A 22,686-nucleotide genomic window follows, 5' to 3' on the forward strand; every position below is an offset into this window, starting at 1 on the left:
GTGTCGGTGTCTCTGTTGCCCTGAAGTTGAGCTACAAGTTTTCCTCAGGTCTGTCTGATGAGCTCAGTTCATTTAGAAAGTTAGAAAGTGCGATGAGCGGACAGACGGTCGCTGCGGATTTGTCAGGACACATGTTGGACCTGGACGAGGACGAGGACCTAGAGGTTTTCACTAAGGTACCGTCACACTGACCGGGAGCAGCCGAAAGCTTCCACTCTCAGCTGGGAACATTTGCATTGGGTTTCATACTACGTGGATTGACCCTCGCACTGATAGATCCGCTTTAAGTTCCACTCATTCTTCATGTCCAGGAGTAAGCTTTAGGCTCCGTGTGGTTTGAGGTTGGTGTGAATCTAATGCCAGTCAGTGCTTCACGTTTGCAAACAAGGAAGCAAATGTCCTGATCAGCTGATGAGCTGGCCTTTGGACCAGATCATCCTGGAGCTTTCTGACACACATCTGGTGTGAGACAGAAACGCAAGAGCCCGGTCAGCTTTTGAATATTTTAAGATTTGTTTTCTTGGCTTTAAAACTTAACTTTGAACTAACACAGTCAGTGGAGTCAAACATGCGGCCCGCGGGCCTAAACTGGCCGTCCACCGGGTCCAGTCCGGCCCCTGGGACAGTTTTGTAGAGTAAAAATTCCAGAGAAGACATTAAATGCAAATTGCAAATTTGTAAAGTTATAAATTTAAAATAATTTCTGAACAAGTTGTTTTCACCATAAAGTATAATATTATATTGTTCATTGTTCTTCTGTCATTTTGTGTCTCATTTTTGTAATATTTTGTCTTGTTGTTGTGTTTTGTCATTTGTCTCATGTTTTTGTCCTTTTGTTTCCTTTTTGTCACGCTTCTTTTTCTATCTTATTTTTCTCATTTTGTGTCTCCCTTTATTCATTGTTTTGTGTATCGTTTTGTGTTTTTTTGTCTCGCTTGTGTCGTTTGTGTATTTTTTTTTATCTAATTGTTGTTGTTTGTCCATTTTTTTTGTCGCTTTGTAACTTTTTTGCCAAATTTTTTCTTTTTTCTGCTTTCTTTCGTATTGTTTCATTTTTTGTTCTGTGTCTCGTCGTTGTCATTTTGTGTCTAATTTTTGTAATATTTTGGGGTTTTGTGTTGTTTTTTTGTCTGTTCTTGTCCGACTGTTGTTGTTTTGATCATGATTAAATGGTTTGTGCCTTTGTAGACACTCTGTGATCTGTACGTTGTACTGTAGAAATGATAAACTGAGGCATATTATTGCTGAAATTAAATTAGTTTTTCTGAAGAAGGTTTAGGTTGTTCATAATATTTTGTTCATTAATTGTGAACATTTGAAGAATATACTTTTTTTTTGCCCAAAAACAAAGGAAAAGTTGTATGGATTAATATTCTGTAATTTAACTGGTCTGGCCCACTTAAGATCAAATTGGACTGAATGTGGCCCTTGAACTGAAATGAGTTTGACACCTCTGGTCTATAGGTTTGTCTATTTCAGTCCTGCTGATGTAATAATCAACACAGACTCCGATCTTAACTGTTTGCCGAGGTTTATCTGCTGTTTTCAAGCAAATTAATTTCAAATGTCAATTTGAAAAGTAATTAAATATGTGGGTTATGTACAAGCCACAGCCATAATTAGTGTCAGCCTACATACAGTGGTGGAAAAAAGTTTTCGGACACCCTTAAAATTTTACACAATCTCAATTATCATGACTTATTTGTCGAAAAAATTTTTTTGTGTTTCACAAAGTGTGGCTGCATTAGACAGACATAAACAAATACAGATGATGTTTTTTTTTAAATCTATTGTTTACTAGAAAAACTAACAAAACTAAATTCTTCCAAAATGACTCAATATTAAAAATTTCTTATTCTTATGGAACCAACCAATTTTAAGTTTTTAATGGTGTTTTTTTTTAGGATTTGTTTAGTATTATGGCTGTGATTGTACTAAAGGAAATTGCACTTGAAGACCTAAGAGTGATTCATGATGCAATATGTCACAAATGTATGGGGTGTCTTTTCCCACCACTGTACAGAGAGCCCTCCAGTTTTACAATGTTCCACTGTAAAAGCTGAATGGGGCCACTGAAAATTTCAGGGTGGCATCAGAACCAAAAACCACAACTGAATATTGTGAATTTTATCAGGCTGTTGTTGTATAGAGTTCTGCCGAAAAACAAATGAAGATGACAAATAAGAAATCACTTGCTGATGCCTTATGGTTTCTTATTTTACCATTTTACAGGTTTCTTATTACCTCATGCACATAGACTAATACAGGTACTACTAACATCATAGTTATTGGGAGAGCAACCATTTTAAATGGCCAAGGAGAAAAGATGCTGTAGAGTATCTGAGGGGGGAAACCCCACTGAAACTTGGACAATGAAATTCTGGGAAATTCACTTCTGCCCAACTCATGCAGGACAGAAAATTAGGAAAACTTCTCAGTAGTGTGCAGTCCAGTACTGCATCAACTTTAACTGTGGCCTGGGTATTAAATAGACTTCAGAGACGATCCACATGTTACATTTTTGTATAATTTTGCATTGTGTGTCAGAGACTCTTGCAATGACTGTTTGCTGTGGAATTCAAGATTATGGTCAGGTTTAAGCTGTCTTCTATAAGTTGTTATCTGATTTGAGAAGATGTGTTGAAAACTGAATGGATTGGACAAAGTTTAGAAAGGCATGCACCTGTGTATGTATAAGGCCTGTGCAGTGCAGTGGCTTCAATAATTGTGAAATGAACTCGTTTGAAACCTCTAGCACTTTTCATAGAGTTGGTTGGCTGGCATTACAGAGAAGCTGAGCAAATATGGCTTCAATCCGAGAGGAGACTATGGACCCACCAAGGATGACCAGCCAAGCATAGTGATGGTAATGGGGCTCGATGGAAGCCAGTATTGGATAAAAGGAATATTGCATGTTGTGCTGTTTTTTGTTTTGTTTGGAGCCAAATACAGACAGGTGATTCAAAAAAACTGCTCCATATGTGGAGTGCATGTGACCTGCAACTAGGGCAATGTTTCCACTTTCAATATGTGAGGTATTTAATATCGGTCTGTTGAGTCCAAACAAGCACAAAAAGACTGATGAGTTCACATCCACTGATCGTCAGGCCAAGTAGAGTAACGACACATTGTGCGATATAAATTGACAACATATTCAGTAATAATATGGAAAATGACATGACATGGGGAGGATTACTGATAAATGATATCCGTGACCACCTCCCAGTATTTACAGTTTGCAGTTATAATTGTGAAAAAGGTAAATAGATCGGAAATCAAATACAAATATATGCAAAGTGAAACAGAGATGGTTGTATATGTTAATGTTGGATCAAAACTAGCCGATGAAATAAAAGATCCAGGGACTGCAATGACGAAGATCATAGTTCTGTGGATGGAATAAATAGAATAGTATAGCTAACTTTATTGTCTGTTCCAAATAAAAAGAGAAATCTGTCTTTTGTCACGGCTGAAAGACAAAGTTTAAAAAAAAAACACACTCAAACATTGAAAGCACTCTCACACATTAAAAACACAGTACAATAAATAAAAATAAAATACCTAAAAACCCACTGGAGTCTATTTTGAGTTTAGTAAGAGTAGCTATTGTATTGTATTGTATTGTAGAGGGGATGAAAGATTTTTGGTAGATGTTTTTCCTGGCCAGTGGGGTTCTGTAGCGTCTGCCTGATGTCAGCAGCATGAAGGAGTGATGGAGGAGATGTGAGGTCCTCAGTGATGAGGGCGGCTTTCCTCATCACTGAGCGTCCATACAGGTCACGCAGAGGGTTGGGCACTTCGAGTGATTTTACTGGCCTGATTTATTATTCGGGAAAGTTTTGTTTTGTGTTTGATGGTGAGGAAGTTGAACCAGGTTGAGATGTTCTAGGTGAGGATGGATTCAATGAGGGATTTATAAATGAGGGGTAGTATAAGGTACAGTCAATTCCACCCATTTTCAGTACAAAAAATCGCTAATATTTTATTTGCAAATAAAGATATGACGAGAAATACAGGGAATATTGGACGCGCATCGCGAGGTGCATTTCCTTGAAAAGGACCTATTCGTGGATTATATACCGACTTCAAGACATGTTTTGGACAAAATATGTTACTGGCTTGTTTTGTCTGGATGTCCAAGGTTGGATTATGGCCGTTTTTTGTGGAATATTTTCATCTGTGTGTAATAATGAACCCGCAAATATGAGTCGCACTGTGTACATTAAAGCCGTGTACAGAGAACGGATGGATGGATAATCGTTGTTTGTCGGACAAATGTGTTTATATTACCTGCTCTGGTAATCACATCTGAAAGTGGTTTATACCGGCGGATTCATGAGAATCTAAGCTTTCCATCGGTGTATAGTGTTTCTATCATCGAGTTGGCAGTGTTGTTCTATTTCGAAAAATGCTTATGCAGATATCAAAACGGCCCGCCCGCAGGCCGCTGAACCTTAACGGGTTAAAATATCTTTGCTGATGTTAAAAGAACGGAGCTTCCTGAGCAGGTGGAGATGCTGCTGTGCTTTCTTGTAGACAGTGTCCATGTGTTGGCCAAAGGACATGCAGGTGTCAGTCTCTGTCCGAAGATAATTAAAACTCTCCATGTGCGCCACAGACAGACCGTGGATCTTCAGGGGTTGGAACAGGTCTGTGCTTTTCCCTGAAGACCCACAGCATAGTCCTTTAGTCTTTAAAATGCTGAGTTTCAGTGAACTTCCAGCTAAGGTTTGGTCCAGGGTGCGAACCTCCTGCTGGTATTGAGTCAGGGCCTGGGTGTTGGTGATGTGTGCCACCAGGGCCATGTCGTCTGCATATTTAAAAAAAAAACCTCAGTCCCTCCTTGCTACAGGTGATGCTGTTAGTGTAGGCAGAGAAATCTAAAGTCAGTGTTCCTTAGGCCCATAGATGAGAGGGAAATACAAGATGTAGTAAATGTGCACCAAAGACATCTGCTGACTGCCGTGGAATTGCTATGATTTTTCTAAGTACTAGAAAGGATTGTAAAACCATTGATGCATACACTCACTCACTGGCCACTTTATTAGGTACATCTGTTCAGTTGCTTGTTAACACAAGTGGCTAATCAGCCACAACTCAATGCATTTACGCATGTAGACGTGGTCAAGACAACTTATTGAAGTTCAGCATCACATCAGGGAAGAAAAGAGATTAAAGTAACTTTGAATGTGGCATGGTTGTTGGTGCTAAACCGGCTGGTTTGAGTATTTCAGAAACTGCTGATTTACTTTACTTCTACTTTACAGAGAATGGTTCTGCATTCCTCGTTCGTACCGAGGAATTCAGAATACCATCTCTGAACCACAACACGTCCAACCTTGAAGAAGATGGGCTACAGCAGCAGAAGACCACACCGGGTGCCTGTCAGCTGAGAACACAAAACTGAGGCTACAATTCACACAGACTCACCAAAACTGGACAATAGATTGGAAAAACGTTGCCTGGTCTGATGAGTTTCCATTTCAGCTGCAACATTCAGATGGTAGTCAGGATTTGGCAAAAACAACATGAAAGCATGGATCCATCCTGCCTTGTGTTCAGGGTCAAGGCTGCTGGTGGTGGGGTAATGATGTGGGGGACATTTTCTTGGCACACTTTGGGCCCCTTAGTACCAATTGAGCATCATTTAAACCCCACAGCCTGACTGAGCATTGTTGCTAACCATGTCCATCCCTTTATGACCACAGTGTACCCATCTTCTGATGCTACTTCCAGCAGGACAATCCTCCATGTCACAACGATCAAATCATCTCAGTCTGGTTTCTTGGACATGACAATGAGTTCACTGTACTCCAATGGTCTTCACAGTCACCAGATCTCAATCCAGTAGAGCACTTTTGGGATGTGGTGGAACTGGAGATTTGCATCATGGATGTGCAGCCAACAAATATGTGTGATGATTTCATGTCAGTATGGACCAAAATCTCTGAGTAATATTGCCAGCACAGTCCCTGATAACATAAAACAACTGTTCAGATTGCAGATTATGAAGAAAAAAAATGGACAAAAAAAAAACATTTCTTCAAAAATTTAATAATGTGTAACTAAATGAAGTGCAAAAAACGTGAAAAGATTTAACAAACTTTCTGAATCCACCGTCACTATAGTGTTCAGCTTGTGCCACTGCTGAGGTGTTGAAGCCCAGGTTGCTTTGATAGCAGCCTCCAGCTCGTCTTTCTCTTGACAGTAACCCATATGGGGTTCTATGGGGTTCAGGTCAGGCAAGTCAGCTGGCCAATCGAGCACTGTAATGTCATGGTCAGCAAACCATTTACAATAACTTTATTAATCCCTGAAAGAAAATTCAATAATTTGGTAGCAGTTTTGGCACTGTGGACAGATACTAAGTCCTGATGGAAAAGGAAATCATCATCTCCACAAAGCTTGTCAGCAGCTTGAAGAATGATGTACTTCAATATCTCCTAGTATCCAGCTGAGTGGACTTTGAATTAGGTTTGGTTCAGATATGTGAATGACTTGATGCTGCAGTCCACCGAGTTGATGTGCTCCATGAAGGCTTCTACTTCTTGGCTTTTGATTTGACCGAAATGTCGTCTACATAGCTGAACCTGTTGAGTAGTTCCTTTGACAAGCTCAGTGTTCTGTTCTCAAAATATGAACAGCCAATCTAAGCAGAGGAGGGGGTCTGTGACACCATTAATCAAACATCTATAATGCAGTTATAAGATCTCTCCTTGGAAAATTTTACCATCATTAACATCCTGAGTCACTCCTGACTTGGCAGATTCGCATCCTTTGTTGTTAATGGGCCATTAGCCATGTGAGCTGGCGTGACTATAAATTTTACAACTTTCCATTAGTCACTTAGGACTGAACAAGCCTCTTGGATGAGAGCTGAAATGTCTTCAAGAACCTACTAAGTTCTGTTGATAATGACTGAAACTCATAGGCTCACAGACTGTGGAGATTTCACTCTGGACTTCAAACACTGTGGATTCTTTGCCTCTCCGCTTGTGCTTCAGACTCTAGAACCGTAATTTCAAAATGAAAAGCAAAATTTACCTTATCCAGAAAGAAAAAATTGACCCACTGAGCAACAGTTCACCTTGCATTCTCTTTTACACAAGTAAGAGCTTCTGACATTGTCTCTGTCTCTGGCTCGATATTAGGAATGCAACTGTTGTATCCCCTTTCCAGAGTCAGTCTGCTTGGTGTGAAGCTCCCCGTTATACTTGATTCAACTTTTCCTGACAATCCTTTCAAGGCTGTGGTCATCCCTGTTGCTTGTGCACTTTTCCTACTATACTTTTTTTCTGTTCAGCTTCAGTACAGCACTCTGCCTTTTGTGCAACAGTCTTCTGTAACCCACTCTCCTTGTGGAGGGTGTCGATGATCATCTTGCAGACAACTTTGATGTCAGCAGTCTTTTCAAGTCAACCTCATGATTGTGGTTACATGTACTGAACTTGACCCAGAGATAAACCGCATTCATACTGTTTGAATAGTCATTTATGCAAACTCCAAACGAAATCTTCTAATATTTTCAGATACTGGATTTTGGATTTTTTATGAGCTATAAGCCATAATCACTAAATTTAATAATCAAAAAGGCTTCTAATAGTCCACTTTACATGTAATGAATAAAGGATATTTGCATGTTTACATTTTTTTTTTAAAAAAGAGCTTTTTCACAATATTTTGAATTTTTGAGGTGCATCTGTAATGAGATCACTGTAAGGTGATACAATGTTGAGTCTTTTTCACTTTCTAGTAGTTTATCACAGGAGTGCACTCACTTCTGTTGTATACTTTATGCTAAACAATTGGCGATTAAATCATTTTAAAAAGTTGAATTCAACATACGCAACATGTCACTTGTCATACCGCCATTTAAGCCCGATTAACCCAAATGGTGTCTCCATAGTAATGACTAACCTTGAATAATCACGGTTTTGAAGTATCACATTTTTGATTTTGCGCATGAAAACCTCATATCTCAGTTTTGGAATCCTGGGTATTTTCTTTTCATAGTTTGGTTAAACCTGAATGTGCTGGCTGGAGTGCTGTGACATCTATTCCAGGCACTGCTGCAGCTGTGTGGTGAAACAAATATTTCTAACAGTGTTATCAGAGTTACATATGCTGAATGATTTAAATGGTAGATAGCATGGAGACACAGGTTACAGGAATCTGGTTTCCTAACATGTTTAGCGAAATACGCCAAGTCATTCCTTTCAGGCCAGCAGTTACAGGAGTGTCACATTTACCATTTTTGAACTGCTTGTTTTGTGTTGGTCTTGTGTGGCAGTCAGTTACAGTCACGTTTTTATTATGCGCACAGGGAGATGCAAACCCAGATTTATCTGTGTTCCATGTAATTCTCATGTCTGCTATATAATGACAACCAGGATAGTAATACAATAATCCTACTATAACAACTGAGCCGCTGCTGTCATCGTCCACGTAAACCTCAGGATCTGCTGATCTGAAAAGCTGGTATTTTTAACTGTGGATACAGCTATATGTTTGACTAATATAGTCTAGCATTCTTTAAATGTAACATGTGTCCAACCATATGAAAATAGCAAGATCACTTTCAGCTCCAGTCTCACACTTTTCAATGACATTTCTGCTACCTAAAAAAAGAGGTAAACATTGCTGCTTCCTCCTTCCCTCTGCCTGTTGCCATAACAACTAGCTCACTGCAAAGACATAGATGTTAGTTAGTCTAAATAAACTTAAGTTGTTTTCAGCAGAGGTCAGAAAAAGAGCATGTGTTGCTGCGCTTCCATCAGAGAAGCATCGCTGTGGGGGCTCCGGGCCCTCTGCTGACCTCAGCAGTTTCTAGGCTGTTGTTAGAGGAAACAAACCTGCAGGCACCACATGGATGGTTCACTGCTGTTTGCATAAACGGGATCATTTGAATGTGATAGCATTACAGCGAAGATAGCTGGGCTTACAAATGAATCACACAGATGTGGTTGTGAGATTTTATGCACACTGTCTCTTATAGTCAGTTTACAACTTTTAATGTTGTTGCCATATCCCCAGTGTTTACATATTACATATCTAAATGTAGACAAAACCCTGCATTTCCAAAGGAGCAAAAAAAGAAAAACCTTTAAAAACCTTGACCACATAAATAATAGTCCATCCAGTAGTTCAGTCTAAACATTTGTACAGGCTATCTGAAACAGAAACCCATCCCTGCAAAATGTTTTCAAAGAGAACAAAAACAAAGGACTGTCCGACCATGTTTGAAATTAATGTTTGCAAGATTTCTACCTGAAACATTGCTAGGCTTGGTGACTGCGAGAAAACCCAGGGTGGGGGTAGGCCAGTCCACCACTACAGCCAAGCGTCTATATTGAAATGGCCAGCATGAGAACCTGCAGATTGAGAGCAGCATTAAGATAGAGTAGTAGTTTCTGGGATATCTAGTGATGCAGTGTAACTGGTGTTAGTTTAACTGGTGATAGTCTCGTTCATTGGCCTCTGTAGCAGTGGCAATGTACACTGTAGGTGACTTGAGCCCATGTCCTTTTAAAGACACAGAAAAAAATCATTAAACCTGTTACAAAACTTTTTTTTTTCTTTTATCACATTAATATTTGTCTTGTATGTTGTGTTTCTGATGTGAGGTCAATTTAAGAACTGTTCAGCCTCCGAGAGCTAACACCGAGCCGAGTAATGGTAAAGTGTGATAGCTTACACTCAGATTAACCTGTGATACACTATTATTTGGCTTCGGTCTGACAGTGCGACAGAAAAACAACCAAAGCAGTGCTGTTAAAATTGTATTCTAACAATGTAGCAGTTAAAGAGATCAGTCTTCTTTTGTGATTAGGCAGGATATTGACAAGCTCCGAATGCCTATTAAACCTTTCTATTACATGTTCTTCGTTCTCTCTGCACTCTGAATTTCAGAAGGGTGTTTTTTTAACCCTTCAACTTCAGTGTCTGAGAGGTGCTCAGTGGGAGCCATGGGAGTCATCATGGGAGTCTACCACCATTCTAAACCTGATAACATAAACTGAAGGCACAGCCTCATACTCTAGGAATCAAAAGTAAACCTACAATCTGAAGTTGAAGTGCTAATGTTGTACAATTCAGGTCTTTAATATAAGATAGAGATTGGTCATTAATATTTTTGTATTTCAGTACCAGAATTTTAAATTCTTTCCTGGATTTTACAGGGAGCCAATGTAGAGAAACCAATACATGCCACAGTTTTTTTGGAAACTTGATGAGGGATTGGGCAACCCTTCACATATGCTTTGAAAGTCTCCTGTAGAAAAAATGTTTAATCTACCTTCTTATCATTTTTCTCAAAGAATACCTTCATCTGATTACCTAAATACTTGCAGAAGCCTTTCTTTGAAACCAGTTGGGGGTCAGACATCCAGGATCTATGTGTGTCTGATGTCCCCAACAGGGCACTGGTCTGTTATTATTATGTTACGATACTCAGCTCGATGCACCCCTGGCAGAAGACTGCCATCTAACAACAAGTGATCTACAATGGAGAACAGATTTTGGACTTTGGAATTAAATAAGTATTCTCTGCATGTAGGAGTATCCATACATTGGACAGGTTGGAATTGTTAATTTATTATTTCAGAAAATTTGACACTTTGGGTGAGTTTGATTGGTTGAGTTAAAAATCTGTCCAGATACAGTGGGTACAGAAAGTATTCAGACCCCTTGAAATTTTTCACTCTCTGTGTCATTGCAGCCATTTGCCAAAATCATAAAAGTTCATTTTATTTCTCATTAATGTACACTCAGTATGGAGCAATAGGAGTGCCAAATCAAAATATAAATAAATAAATAAATAAATAAATGTGGAAATATAAAGAGAAATAAATAATTAAATAAATAAATGTGGAAATATAAAGAGAAATAAATAATTAAATAAATAAATAAATGTGGAAATATAAAGAGAAATAAATAAATAAATAAATAAATGTGGAAATATAAAGAGAAATAAATAAATAAATAAATGTGGAAATATAAAGAGAAATAAATAAATAAATAAATAAATGTGGAAATATAAAGAGAAATAAATAATTAAATAAATAAATGTGGAAATATAAAGAGAAATAAATAATTAAATAAATAAATAAATGTGGAAATATAAAGAGAAATAAATAAATAAATAAATAAAAAGGAAAATTTTGTCTTTGCTTTTACCTTTTCTGTTTTTTCCTTTTATTTATTTATTTATTTATTTCTCTTTATATTTCCACATTTATTTATTTAATTATTTATTTCTCTTTATATTTCCACATTTATTTATTTAATTATTTATTTATTTATTTCCCTTTATATTTCCTCAGTCCACCAAGAAAAGGAAAAATGCAAATCAGTTTGCTCTGGGCGGGGATTCTGAACACAGGAGTCCTGCCTGACACCAGCTCCCAAGCACGGCTGAAGTGAAGCCATGTCACCGTTGAGCTTCGGCTTATTCTGCCACTGATAAGAAAATAAACATTAATTTACCGAATTAGCAGCGTCCTTTCAGTGTCTGATGGCAGAATCAGCCGAAGTTCCACGGTGACACGGCTTCACTTCAGCCGTGGTCGGAGCAGGCGTCAGGACAGAAACCTGTGTGCGGGTACGACTCCCCACCCTGAAAAGGAAGCCCCGCCCAGAGCAAACTGATTTGCATTTTTCTATTTCATGGTGTCAGGCATTATGAAATAACCACCAAGAAATAAAATGCAAATCAGTTTGCTTTCACTTGGTGGACTGAGCTGTCAATCAAATGGCTCTAGGCGGGGCTTCCTCGTCGTTCCTGATCACAGGCATATGAAGAGTAGACACGATACGCCCCTCTGAGCGGCCTGTGATCAGGAACGACGAGGAAGCCCCGCCTAGAGCCATTTGATTGACAGCTCAGTCCACCAAGCGAAAGCAAACTGATTTGCATTTTATTTCTTGGTGGTTATTTCATAATGCCTGACACCATGAAATAGAAAAATGCAAATCAGTTTGCTCTGGGCGGGGCTTCCTTTTCAGGGTGGGGAGTCGTACCCGCACACAGGCTTCTGTCCTGACGCCAGCTCCGACCACGGCTGAAGTGAAGCCGTGTCACCGTGGAACTTCGGCTGATTCTGCCATCAGACACTGAAAGGACGCTGCTAATTCGGTAAATTAATGTTTATTTTCTTATCAGTGGCAGAATAAGCCGAAGCTCAACGGTGACATGGCTTCACTTCAGCCGTGCTTGGGAGCTGGTGTCAGGCAGGACTCCTGTGTTCAGAATCCCCGCCCAGAGCAAACTGATTTGCATTTTTCCTTTTCTTGGTGGACTGAGGAAATATAAAGGGAAATAAATAAATAAATAATTAAATAAATAAATGTGGAAATATAAAGAGAAATAAATAATTAAATAAATAAATGTGGAAATATAAAGAGAAATAAATAAATAAACAAATAAAAGGAAAAAACAGAAAAGGTAAAAGCAAAGACAAAATTTTCCTTTTTATTTATTTATTTATTTATTTATTTCTCTTTATATTTCCACATTTATTTATTTATTTCTCTTTATATTTCCACATTTATTTATTTATTTAATTATTTATTTCTCTTTATATTTCCACATTTATTTATTTAATTATTTATTTCTCTTTATATTTCCACATTTATTTATTTATTTATTTATTTCTCTTTATATTTCCACATTTATTTATTTATTTAATTATTTATTTCTCTTTATATTTCCACATTTATTTATTTAATTATTTATTTCTCTTTATATTTCCACATTTATTTATTTATTTATTTATTTATATTTTGATTTGGCACTCCTATTGCTCCATAACTCAGCACCCCATCTTGACAGAAAAATGGACAGAAATGTAGAAATTTTAGCAAATGTATTAAAAAAGAAAAACTGAAATATCACATGGTCAGAAGTATTCAGACCCTGTGCTCAGTATTGAGTAGAAGCACCCTTTTCAGCTAGTACAGCCATGAGTCTTCTTGGGAATGACGCAACAAGTTTTTCACACCTGGATTTGGGGATCCTCTGCCATTCTTCCTTGCAGATCCTCTCCACTTCTGTCAGGTTGGATGGTGAATGTTGGTGGACAGACATTTTGAGGTCTCTCCAGAGATGCTCAATTGGGTTTAGGTCAGGGCTCTGGCTGGGCCAGTCAAGAACGGTCACAGAGTTGTTCTGAAGCCACTCCTTTGTTATTTTAGCTGTGTGCTTAGGGTCATTGTCCTGTTGAAAGGTGAACCTTCGGCCCAGTCTGAGGTCCTGAGCACTCTGGAAGAGGTTTTCCTCCAGGATATCTCTGTACTTGGCCGCATTCATCCTTCCTTCAATTGCAACCAGTCGTCCTGTCCCTGCAACTGAAAAACACCCCCACAACATGATGCTCCCACCACCATGTTTCACCGTAGGGATTGTATTGGGCAGGTGATGAGCAGTGCCTGGTTTTCTCCACACATACCGCTTAGAATTAACACCGAAAAGTTCAATCTTGGTCTCATCAGACCAGAGAATCTTATTTCTCATAGTCTGGGAGTCCTTCATGTGTTCTTTGGTAAACTCTATGTGGGCTTTCATGTGTCTTTCACTGAGGAGAGGCTTCCGTCGGGCCACTCTGCCATAAAGCCCCGACTGGTGGAGGGCTGCAGTGATAGTTGACTTTGTGGAACTTTCTCCTATCTCCCGACTGCATCTCTGGAGCTCAGCCACAGTGATCTTTGGGTTCTTCTTTACCTCTCTCACCAAGGCTCTTCTCCCACCATTGCTCAGTTTGGCTGGACGGCCAGGTCTAGGAAGAGTTGTGGTCATCCCAAACTTCTTCCATTTGAGGATTATGGAGGCCACCTTAAGAATCTTGAGTGCTGCAGAAATTCTTTTGTAACCTTGTCCAGATCTGTGCCTTGCCACAATTCTGTCTCTGAGCTCCTTGGGCAGTTCCTTCCACCTCATGATTCTCATTTGCTCTGACATGCACTGTGAGCTGTAAGGTCTTATATAGACAGGTGTGTGCCTTTCCTAATCAAGTCCAATCAGTTTAATTAAACACAGCTGGACTCCAATAAAGAAGCAGAACCATCTCGAGAAGGATCAGAAGAAATGGACAGCATGTGAGTTAAATATGAATGTCGCTGCAAAGGGTCTGAATACTTCTGACCATGTGATATTTCAGTTTTTCTTTTTTAATAAATTTGCAAAAATTTCTACATTTCTGTTTTTTTCTGTCAAGATGGGGTGCTGAGTGTACATTAATGAGAAATAAAATGAACTTTTTTGATTTTGGCAAATGGCTGCAATGACACAGAGTGAAAAATGTCAAGGGGTCTGAATATTTTCCGTACCCACTGTAAGCTTCAAGTAGATGAGATACTTTATTAGTCCTGAGGGAAATTTAAGTTTTCAGCAGCTTATGTACAACATAAAATAACCAAAAAATACCAAAAAGGAAGGTTAGTAACATTAACAGTAAAAGTTAGTATATAAAACTATTCTAACTTTAATATCAATAGGGTGCTAAGTAAAATTAAAATTCAATATGCAGTGTATACACATTTCAAAGCACGGAAGTATAAAAATTAATGCGAATTAAGTGATTTAAAGTGACTTCGACAGGTAGTAGGAAAGAAAAGTTGTATCGAACTAGCTAAGGTGCATGGACATTCTATAATAATAGTCACATAGCTCCTAATGTGATTATGACTATGACTATGCCCCGACCACTCAGTGAGGAGTTGTACAGTCTGATGGCCCGGGGAACTAAAGGGTTTCTGTTAGTGCCGCAGGTCGGAGGCAGCAGCCTGGAGCTGAACACTCCTCTGCCTGATCACAATCCTGTGCAGAGGATGCTATGTATTGTCCAGGATGGAGAGAATCTTTTCCAGGGTTCTTCTCTCTGCTATTGAAACCAGAGAGTCCAGCTCTGTCCCGCCACAGAAGTGGGAGGAGAGTTTCTCCACCAGGATGTGTGACTGTCGAGTATTGAATGCAGAGGAGAAGTCTGCAAAGAGGAGTCTTGCTGTGGTGCTGGGTTGTTACAGATGCTTGTGTACAGTTTCCATGATGTAAATGTTTTTTACATCATCAGGCCCCCTCCTCCGTACGTGAACTGGAGAGGGTCCATCAGTGGGTTAGTCACCTTGATGATGTGCTTCTTTATGACTGTCTCCATAGTTGTCATCACAAGAGAGGTGAGAGACACAGGCCTGAAGTTGCTCACAACCTTAACAGAGTTGTTCTTCAGGATGGGGACCACTGTGGAGTGTTTCTGTAGCTGAGGAACTATGCTGCTGTCCATCGATCTTTGAAATAGGAGTTGAAAAATCCCTTTCAGCTGCTCTGCACTGCGCGATGTTTTCTGGACCTGGTGATGTGTTCTCCTTTGTCCTCTTGAGAGCTCTAACTACCTCCTCCATGTTGAAGGTGAGTTCTTCTCCTATAGGTGTGAGCAGTGGCGGCTGGTGGTGAAATTTGTTGGGTGGGCTAACAAATGCATAATACCGATTAAGTGGTTAACACAGCTGCAAAAGCAACATCACCTATGATACACACAGTTACATCAATTACAGGTACACTATACTTTTTTAGTGCTCTACATCAACACTCTCACTCACTCACTCACACACACACACACACACACACACACACACACACACACACACACACACACACACCTCTACAAAACGTGTTCCAACTGCAACGACTGCCCACAGATATCCTGCTGCAACTGTCTTATCACAACTGTTTGGCGACATGTAGTGCAAAACACACCTTCAGTACAACAGATGACCTCAGCAAAAACAAGGTGTCACAGTCCTTTAACAGGTCAACATGGGCCTACCTTATTTGAAAAGAAGCTCACATCGACGGCCGATGTGATCCCAGTCTCTTAGCTTCCAGCTTTTCCTCCAAAGACATTGAGGAAAATGGACATGAAAGCAAATAATCCACCTCGTTCATGCTAATGCCCGCCATAGCTTAACCTTTTCTCGCTGCGTCAAAGGCCTGTGGGCTGACTGAAGCTAGCTCAAATGATCAGTAAATCACGGGGGCGGGACATGACACCTGTCAATCACTTACAAGAACGAAATGAATGAAAGCTGACAATATCTGCTGGGGCTGTAAAACATAAGCCCATTTAGAGATATTCTATGTTTTTCTTTTGACTGATTGGTGCTGTTGCTACCTTTGTTTTCACCTAAACTTAAAACAATCTGTTGTAAGTTATTTGAAAAATAATTTTCTCATCTTTTTTGTGTTTGCCTGGGAGGGCTTAGCCCTGTTAACCCATTTATACCAGCCGTCCCTGGGCATGAGGGAGGAGATGATTGCATCTATTTGGGTGGCATAGTCTGTCTCAAATCTGGAAAAAAAGGAGCTGAGGTTGTTGGGGTGGGATGCTGGGCTGCTACCTGTCACCTGGATCATCCTGTGGATGGTGGGAGCAGTGAGTGGTGGGATTCTTACCTCTTTAGTGGGAATGATATTGTCCTCACAGACGGAGATGTGTGAGGGCACTGTGTCCACTTGCTCAATTTTGCTTGAGGGTTCCAGGAGGTCATCCTAGTCTGTGGATTTGAAGCATCCCTGCCAATTTGCAATGATGTTATTTGTCCACTGCTTGATGTTTTTTAAAAAACCTTCTTTGTTGTCTTTATTTCCATAGTGTAGCCTGGTGCTAACAAGATGGTGTGGTGGTCAGCAGAGCCAAGATGGGGATGAACAATAGACTAATATTCGATCCTTTTTCAGTTTACTACATTTCTGTAAATGCAAGAATGGACGCAGTCCAAAATTCATGTATGTGGTTAATGTTGGCTTGCAGCTCTTCTGTTTCATTTTGCAAAGAGTGCATGCTGACCAAGGAGGGATCCTGCAAAGGATTTAAACTTCCCATAAACTTTCTTTACTTTGTCTCCAACTCCTGCAGTGTCTCTGAGGAGCTGCTGACCATGTATGCTAGCTTCTTCACCATCTGGCTATGTGCTTCTGTTTGAGCCTGAGATGCTGCTAAAGTCATGTCATTTTTTACTTTTAACTTTATGATTTTCCCTTATAGCACTGCGGCAACCTCTGACATTTTAGCCCCGATTTTGTTACAGATCTCTGACTCGATGCCAGTTAGCTCTAAGTGAAGCACCACAATGGCACCCAACACAGCGTTGTCATTAGCTGTAAGGGTGGTCTGTCTGATTTCACCTTTGTTAGATGACCCCAGTGGTTCATGTTGGCCCATTTCCCTGTTTGAGTCTGACTTTGCATTGGGTTTTTTCTGCATTTTGCCACAGTTTTCTTGTCCTAACTTTCCCTACAGCTTCAGATACCTTCCACTAAACTTGTTCATTCATCAGTATTTTCTTTTGGCTTTGTTCAAATTGAGTTTTATGTTTATATCTGCAACACCTCCCCGTGGGTACATCCTACCTACTACCAGTTAATGTTGAAATGAAACATGTTATTACTCTGAACTAGGGATGGGAATTTTGACTAATTTCCCCACCGGGGAAATTACCCAACTAGTCTATAAAGCCAGAAAACCTGCAATTTAGCGGCCGGGGGTGGCGGGGGCCGGCGAACCCGGCGATGGGCTCCGTGGTCGGGCAACTGGGGCAGACGGGGCGTCTCGGTCTCGCCGCTGAGAGCCACAGGGGCAGGCCAGCAGAGCGTAAATCAGCACCGTTTGGCAGTATTTTGACGCAGCAGATGACAACAAGGTCGCCTGTCGACTGTGTAAACTCGCTGACCCCCAATTTCCACATAACCCCCAATTTCAGAAAATAGACCTGAAGCGAATCTCCAGCGCCGTGGCGCGCGCCGGTGCTTCAGGGACGTGGTGCTGGCTCTCCGCAGCGCGTGCAGTGGAAATTGTCTGATAGAAGAGAATGGGTTCTAAGTGCTGCACAGTACGATTCAAGAGCGCGGCGCATTAGCGTTATGTGGGAATTCGGGGTTACGCGGGAGCGTCGCCATCTTCCCACTTTACCTTTCCAAACTTTCTTCCTCAAACTGTGTGGCCCTGCCCCCTGCTACGTGTGTGTGTGTGTGTGAGGGGAGGGGAGGAGGAGCAATTCTCTCCCTGGCTGCTCCGCCTGTTTACAAAGAAGCCGAGGCAGAGACGCAAAGAACAAGGTGCATGATGCTTAATGCAGCGTTTAACCGACTAGTAAAACACTAAACGTTTAATCAATGAGTAGGCGGTTAAACGATTAAACGACTAGTCGCGCACATCCCTACTCTGAACCCAATAAAATGTAAAATGTATGAATGATCTTTCTTTCGCCTCCTTGCTATCAGTGTCTCAGAATATTTATCATGTAGAAATCAAAACATTTTCTCTTGCTGGCATCATTGTGTAAACTGCTTTGGGCTAGGGAATTGAGAAGGACAACAGTTTCTGTCTTTGTTATTGAATGTACATTGGTGTACATTGCTGTCTGCGTGTAAGAGGGGGTGGACTAATTGGGGATTAATGTAGTCCAATTTTTTCACTAAGCATATTTATCCCTAATCAAGTTCTTACCCACAGACCATCTGGATATGTTTGCAAATTGACAGTGCACGCACAGGGCCCAGATGGTTCCCAGAATTAGTAGTCAAAGCTAAAGTGAATGTTTCACTGTTTAAAACTTCTGAAAGTCATGACAGTCATGGTTCTAATCATACTGCTCCTAGAAATTTATATACTGTTCATTTGCAACAAATTACTTTATGCAGTAAGTATCATCCATGAGACTGAAATATTTATTTCAGTCCCATGGATGAGAGATAGACTCAGTGTTATGTGAAGGGCAAACATTTGAATGACCTTAACCATGTCTTTGCCATTTCTCTACTGCAATCTATAATCTGATATTTAAACCAGCGCTTCTATATCTGCAACTACCAATATTGGTGAAAGCACCAAATTGTTATGCTGGAGATCCTGGCCTGTCATATTCTTTTTATTTACCTTCACTAATCAGCGCCAGTAATACTAGTTCAATAAACCATAGATATTTCATTAATATACACTGCTGTTAACGGGTGCTTTTAAGATGTTGCATTATTATTCATTTATGGATTTATTTAGACATGGCAATGCTTTCCATAAAACAATAAGCACACAATATTTGGTATCTAATATGCAAGAATAGACAGCCCAGAAAGTTCCATACAGTTCTGGTCCCTTTAAGCTACCTGGTTGTCTTGTCAGTGTGAAAGGACAGCAGCTCCCTGATCACTGGTTGGCCTTTTTTCAGTCATTTTGCTAAATATTATTTAAATATTTTTGCTTATGTAGTTATCCCAAAACATCCTATTTGTAGTCATATACTCTGTCATTGAATGGTGTCTGGGATTACAGCTTTTTAAACATCTATTCTTTGGCTGTTGTGATTGATAGATACACTATACATACGCATACATAATGCTGCTTTTTATTATTCCATTTACTTTGTGTACAGCACCAGTTACACCGGCAGCAAAACAAGCCCAGAGCATAATACAACCACCATCATGCTTGATGGTAGGTTTGGTGTTTTTGTGGTTAAAAGCCTCACCATCTGTCCTCTTAACATATTCCTTGTCATTGTGGCCAAAAAGCTAAATTTCTGTTTCATCTGACTATTAAATGTTCCTCCAGAAGGCCTTTTCTTTGACCGTGTGACCTAAAGAAAGGTTTTCCTTTTTGCATGGCAGCCTCTTACTCCATGGTGAAACATGACTGGTCACTGGCACCTGTGTTCCAGCAGCTTGTAATTCATTGTAAATCTGCTTTTTTGTGATTCCCGGGTTACTCTTGACCATCCCAACAAACTGTCTTTCAGCAGTAGGTGATAGTTAGCATTTTCTTCCTGATCATAGCAGTGACATAACTGTTGGTAAATGTCAGTACATTGTGCTTCATTTTTCACTTTTCAATATAACACTAATGCAGGACAGTGTTTTAACAGTGTGATTTTAGCAGTTTAGTGAAGAAAACAGTTAAGGTACCTCTTCTGCTTCAACCACTAACGTTCAGTTAGACAAAAAGTGAACATAAAGTAAGACAGAGTTAATCTGCAATCATCAAATCACTAAATCCTTCTATGCTCTGAAAGTGAAACTAAAAGTCTGAACAACAGAGCTACAGACTCCAACAGCTAGAACACTGTTTTTGATTTGTAAAGTAAGAGTGCATCATAGACTCACATAGATGAGACGTGTTACAGTGATGAGTTAGAATGTGCAATAGAACAGTGTTCTTACTTTCTAAAGTTAACGAAACCGTTATTGTCATAGCACGTTGAACACCAGGCCTCGATCCCCTTCCTTGTTGGTGAAATAACCATATCTTTGAAAACCCTGAGCTTTATCCTCATTGGCTGATTAAAGAGAAACTAGAAATATAGCCAGTGTCGTAGTGGCAAATCGTCTTTGATCGTAGAATGCATTGTTGATAATTACAGATCTCTTAGCAGACTGGAACAGCTTGCAGTTACCTTCACTGCTGGTGCAGTGCTTAAGAGCTACTGGGATGGACATTGTTGTCATGGCTGTTTCCAGTTCTTTTGCCTGAACACCTTCAAGACCACATCGTCCTCTCACTTGAGGTTGTATAGTGGGTGGGTCAGTTTCTCTGAAAGTGCAGCTTTATTTCTACTAAGCAGATTTCTCAACACAGAGGATATTGCAAAACAGCAATGATACAACATTAAAAGAGCATTCGAGGAGCGCACTGTCTGACAAGACTAATGCCCTGTGTCACACTTTTCACAAATGTGTTCTAGCTCAAAATCTATAAATTCTTCTTGTACCCCTGCTGTACCTTCACACTAAGTTTCATGAAATTTAATTTAATAGTTTTGTTGAATTACAGATCATCCTTGGGAAGATAATATAGCCTGTTATCTAATATACCTATACTGGATAGCTTCCACTAATATGGATTAGTAACTAAGGAGTGAAATGTCAATCCATCTGTTTTGTCAGCTTTTTGTTTACAGTCAGACAGGTCTTGCTTTGACTGAAAGTCAAAGTCAGCTAACAGAACATCTTGTCATTGGTCCAGAACTCTTCCCTGGCAGATGGAAGCCCCATGCCAAATTCTCCTGGTTCCATGGTCAACCAGTACAGACTGGAGGAGGATGAGGAGGACCAGCTGGGTGCCTACACGAAAGACATCTTTGTCACTGTTGACAACCCAGAGAGTAATGTCACTGCCATCGAGACCTTCATCATGTACAGAGTTGTAACTAAGGTGAAAAGGTCGTACTACACATGCATACACAATGGTAAAATGATGTATCGAGAGTATGAAGTTACTTACTGAGTGGTTAAAATCCACTGATCACCCACAACATTATGACCACTGACAAAAACTATTCTGTCCTCACCGAAAACAAAAACACTGATCAGTCCTAGATGTGCAGCTGTGTATGTAGCCACACCTTCATTACTGTCTTCTTAAATGTACTCTGACTGGATTATTGTATACACGTTGGATTTACTTTTTATTGTATGTAAAATGTTCACATACTGAGTTTACTATTTCACAGCAAATTAGTAACTATCATTATTAATTATTTTAGCAGTTTATTACTTTTGTATCAAGCTTTTTTTAAAGGTAAATGAGGAAACTTAGCTGCGTTTTCAGTATCATTGTACAAAAGTGGTACAAATCTTGACTCAGAACAAAATACCTGGGACAGAGATAGTGAGGAAGATAGTATGAAATTTGTAGGAAGTCGGGCAGAGCTTTGCTTTGTTTCTTTACATTTCAGACAAGTCCCCAGGAACAGGAATGAGGCTTCGTAGTGATGGTACTCATTTGGAATTTCTCTCTCCAGACCACACGGAGTGAGTTTGACTCCAGTGAGTATGAGGTACGACGACGCTATCAGGACTTCTTGTGGCTCCGGAGCAGACTGGAAGAAAACCACCCAATGCTCATTGTCCATGTGTGTATCACCACGTCATTTGCATCATAACATGTGAAGAATGCCATAGTTTTTGAATGTCTTAACTCATTAAACACAAGTCATAGCTTACATTATTCAAAACAGTTGTCAAAATGATTCAGCAGAGTTTTGATTTCTTTGAAAGGTACAGTATGTGACATTCAGAACTACTGGATGTTTATAGATTGGCAGTATCTCAGACCAAAACAAATGGGTGTGCCAGCTACACATCCACCCACTCTTCATGTTTCAGTCACATTGTTTAGTTCTAAGTTTGTATGTTGCTGTGTCTCCAGCCTCTTCCAGAGAAATTTGTAATGAAAGGCATGGTTGAGCGCTTCAATGATGATTTCATTGAGACCAGGAGGAAAGCCCTGCATCGATTCCTCAACAAGATCTCCGAACATCCTGTCCTGTCCTACAGCCAGCACTTCAAAGTCTTCCTCACTGCACAGGTCTCTTTCTCATACACACAGACATCTTGTATAGTGGAGTATGTCTAATATAGAGTAGTCATATGTCAGGTTCAGATTCCAAGTAGCTTCACCACGCACTTTAACATCCTATATACTTCAGAAAATAGGAAATCCAGTCGCTGTGTAATAAATAGCTTCAGTACATACAGTAACCCCCACCCTCAACAACGATCTGTCTGTTTGTGTATGGATAAAACTAAGAAGATACAAAGTGTCAATTAGTAAGTTTTAGAGATGTATTTTGGAACTGGGGGTACAGTAGATTACAGCGGGTCCTCAAACTACGATGTTTCGCCGTTACGTCTGAACTGGTTAT

The 22,686-nt window shown here is 39.9% G+C and overlaps 1 protein-coding gene across 1 annotated transcript in view; it reads left to right on the forward strand.

Moving 5' to 3' along the window:
• The window catches only part of snx7 (sorting nexin 7), a 55,930-nt gene continuing 33,244 nt past the window's right edge, over window positions 1-22,686 (forward strand). Inside the window, exons 1-4 of the mRNA XM_022211000.2 lie at window positions 1-176; window positions 21,006-21,194; window positions 21,784-21,894; window positions 22,191-22,349. Of these exons, the coding sequence (XP_022066692.2) occupies window positions 93-176; window positions 21,006-21,194; window positions 21,784-21,894; window positions 22,191-22,349 (543 nt within the window). The 5' untranslated portion in view covers window positions 1-92. The remainder of the gene's footprint in view (window positions 177-21,005; window positions 21,195-21,783; window positions 21,895-22,190; window positions 22,350-22,686) is intronic.

Source organism: Acanthochromis polyacanthus, chromosome 20, assembly GCF_021347895.1.
Source record: "Acanthochromis polyacanthus isolate Apoly-LR-REF ecotype Palm Island chromosome 20, KAUST_Apoly_ChrSc, whole genome shotgun sequence".
In the NCBI taxonomy this organism is placed as follows: domain Eukaryota; kingdom Metazoa; phylum Chordata; class Actinopteri; family Pomacentridae; genus Acanthochromis; species Acanthochromis polyacanthus.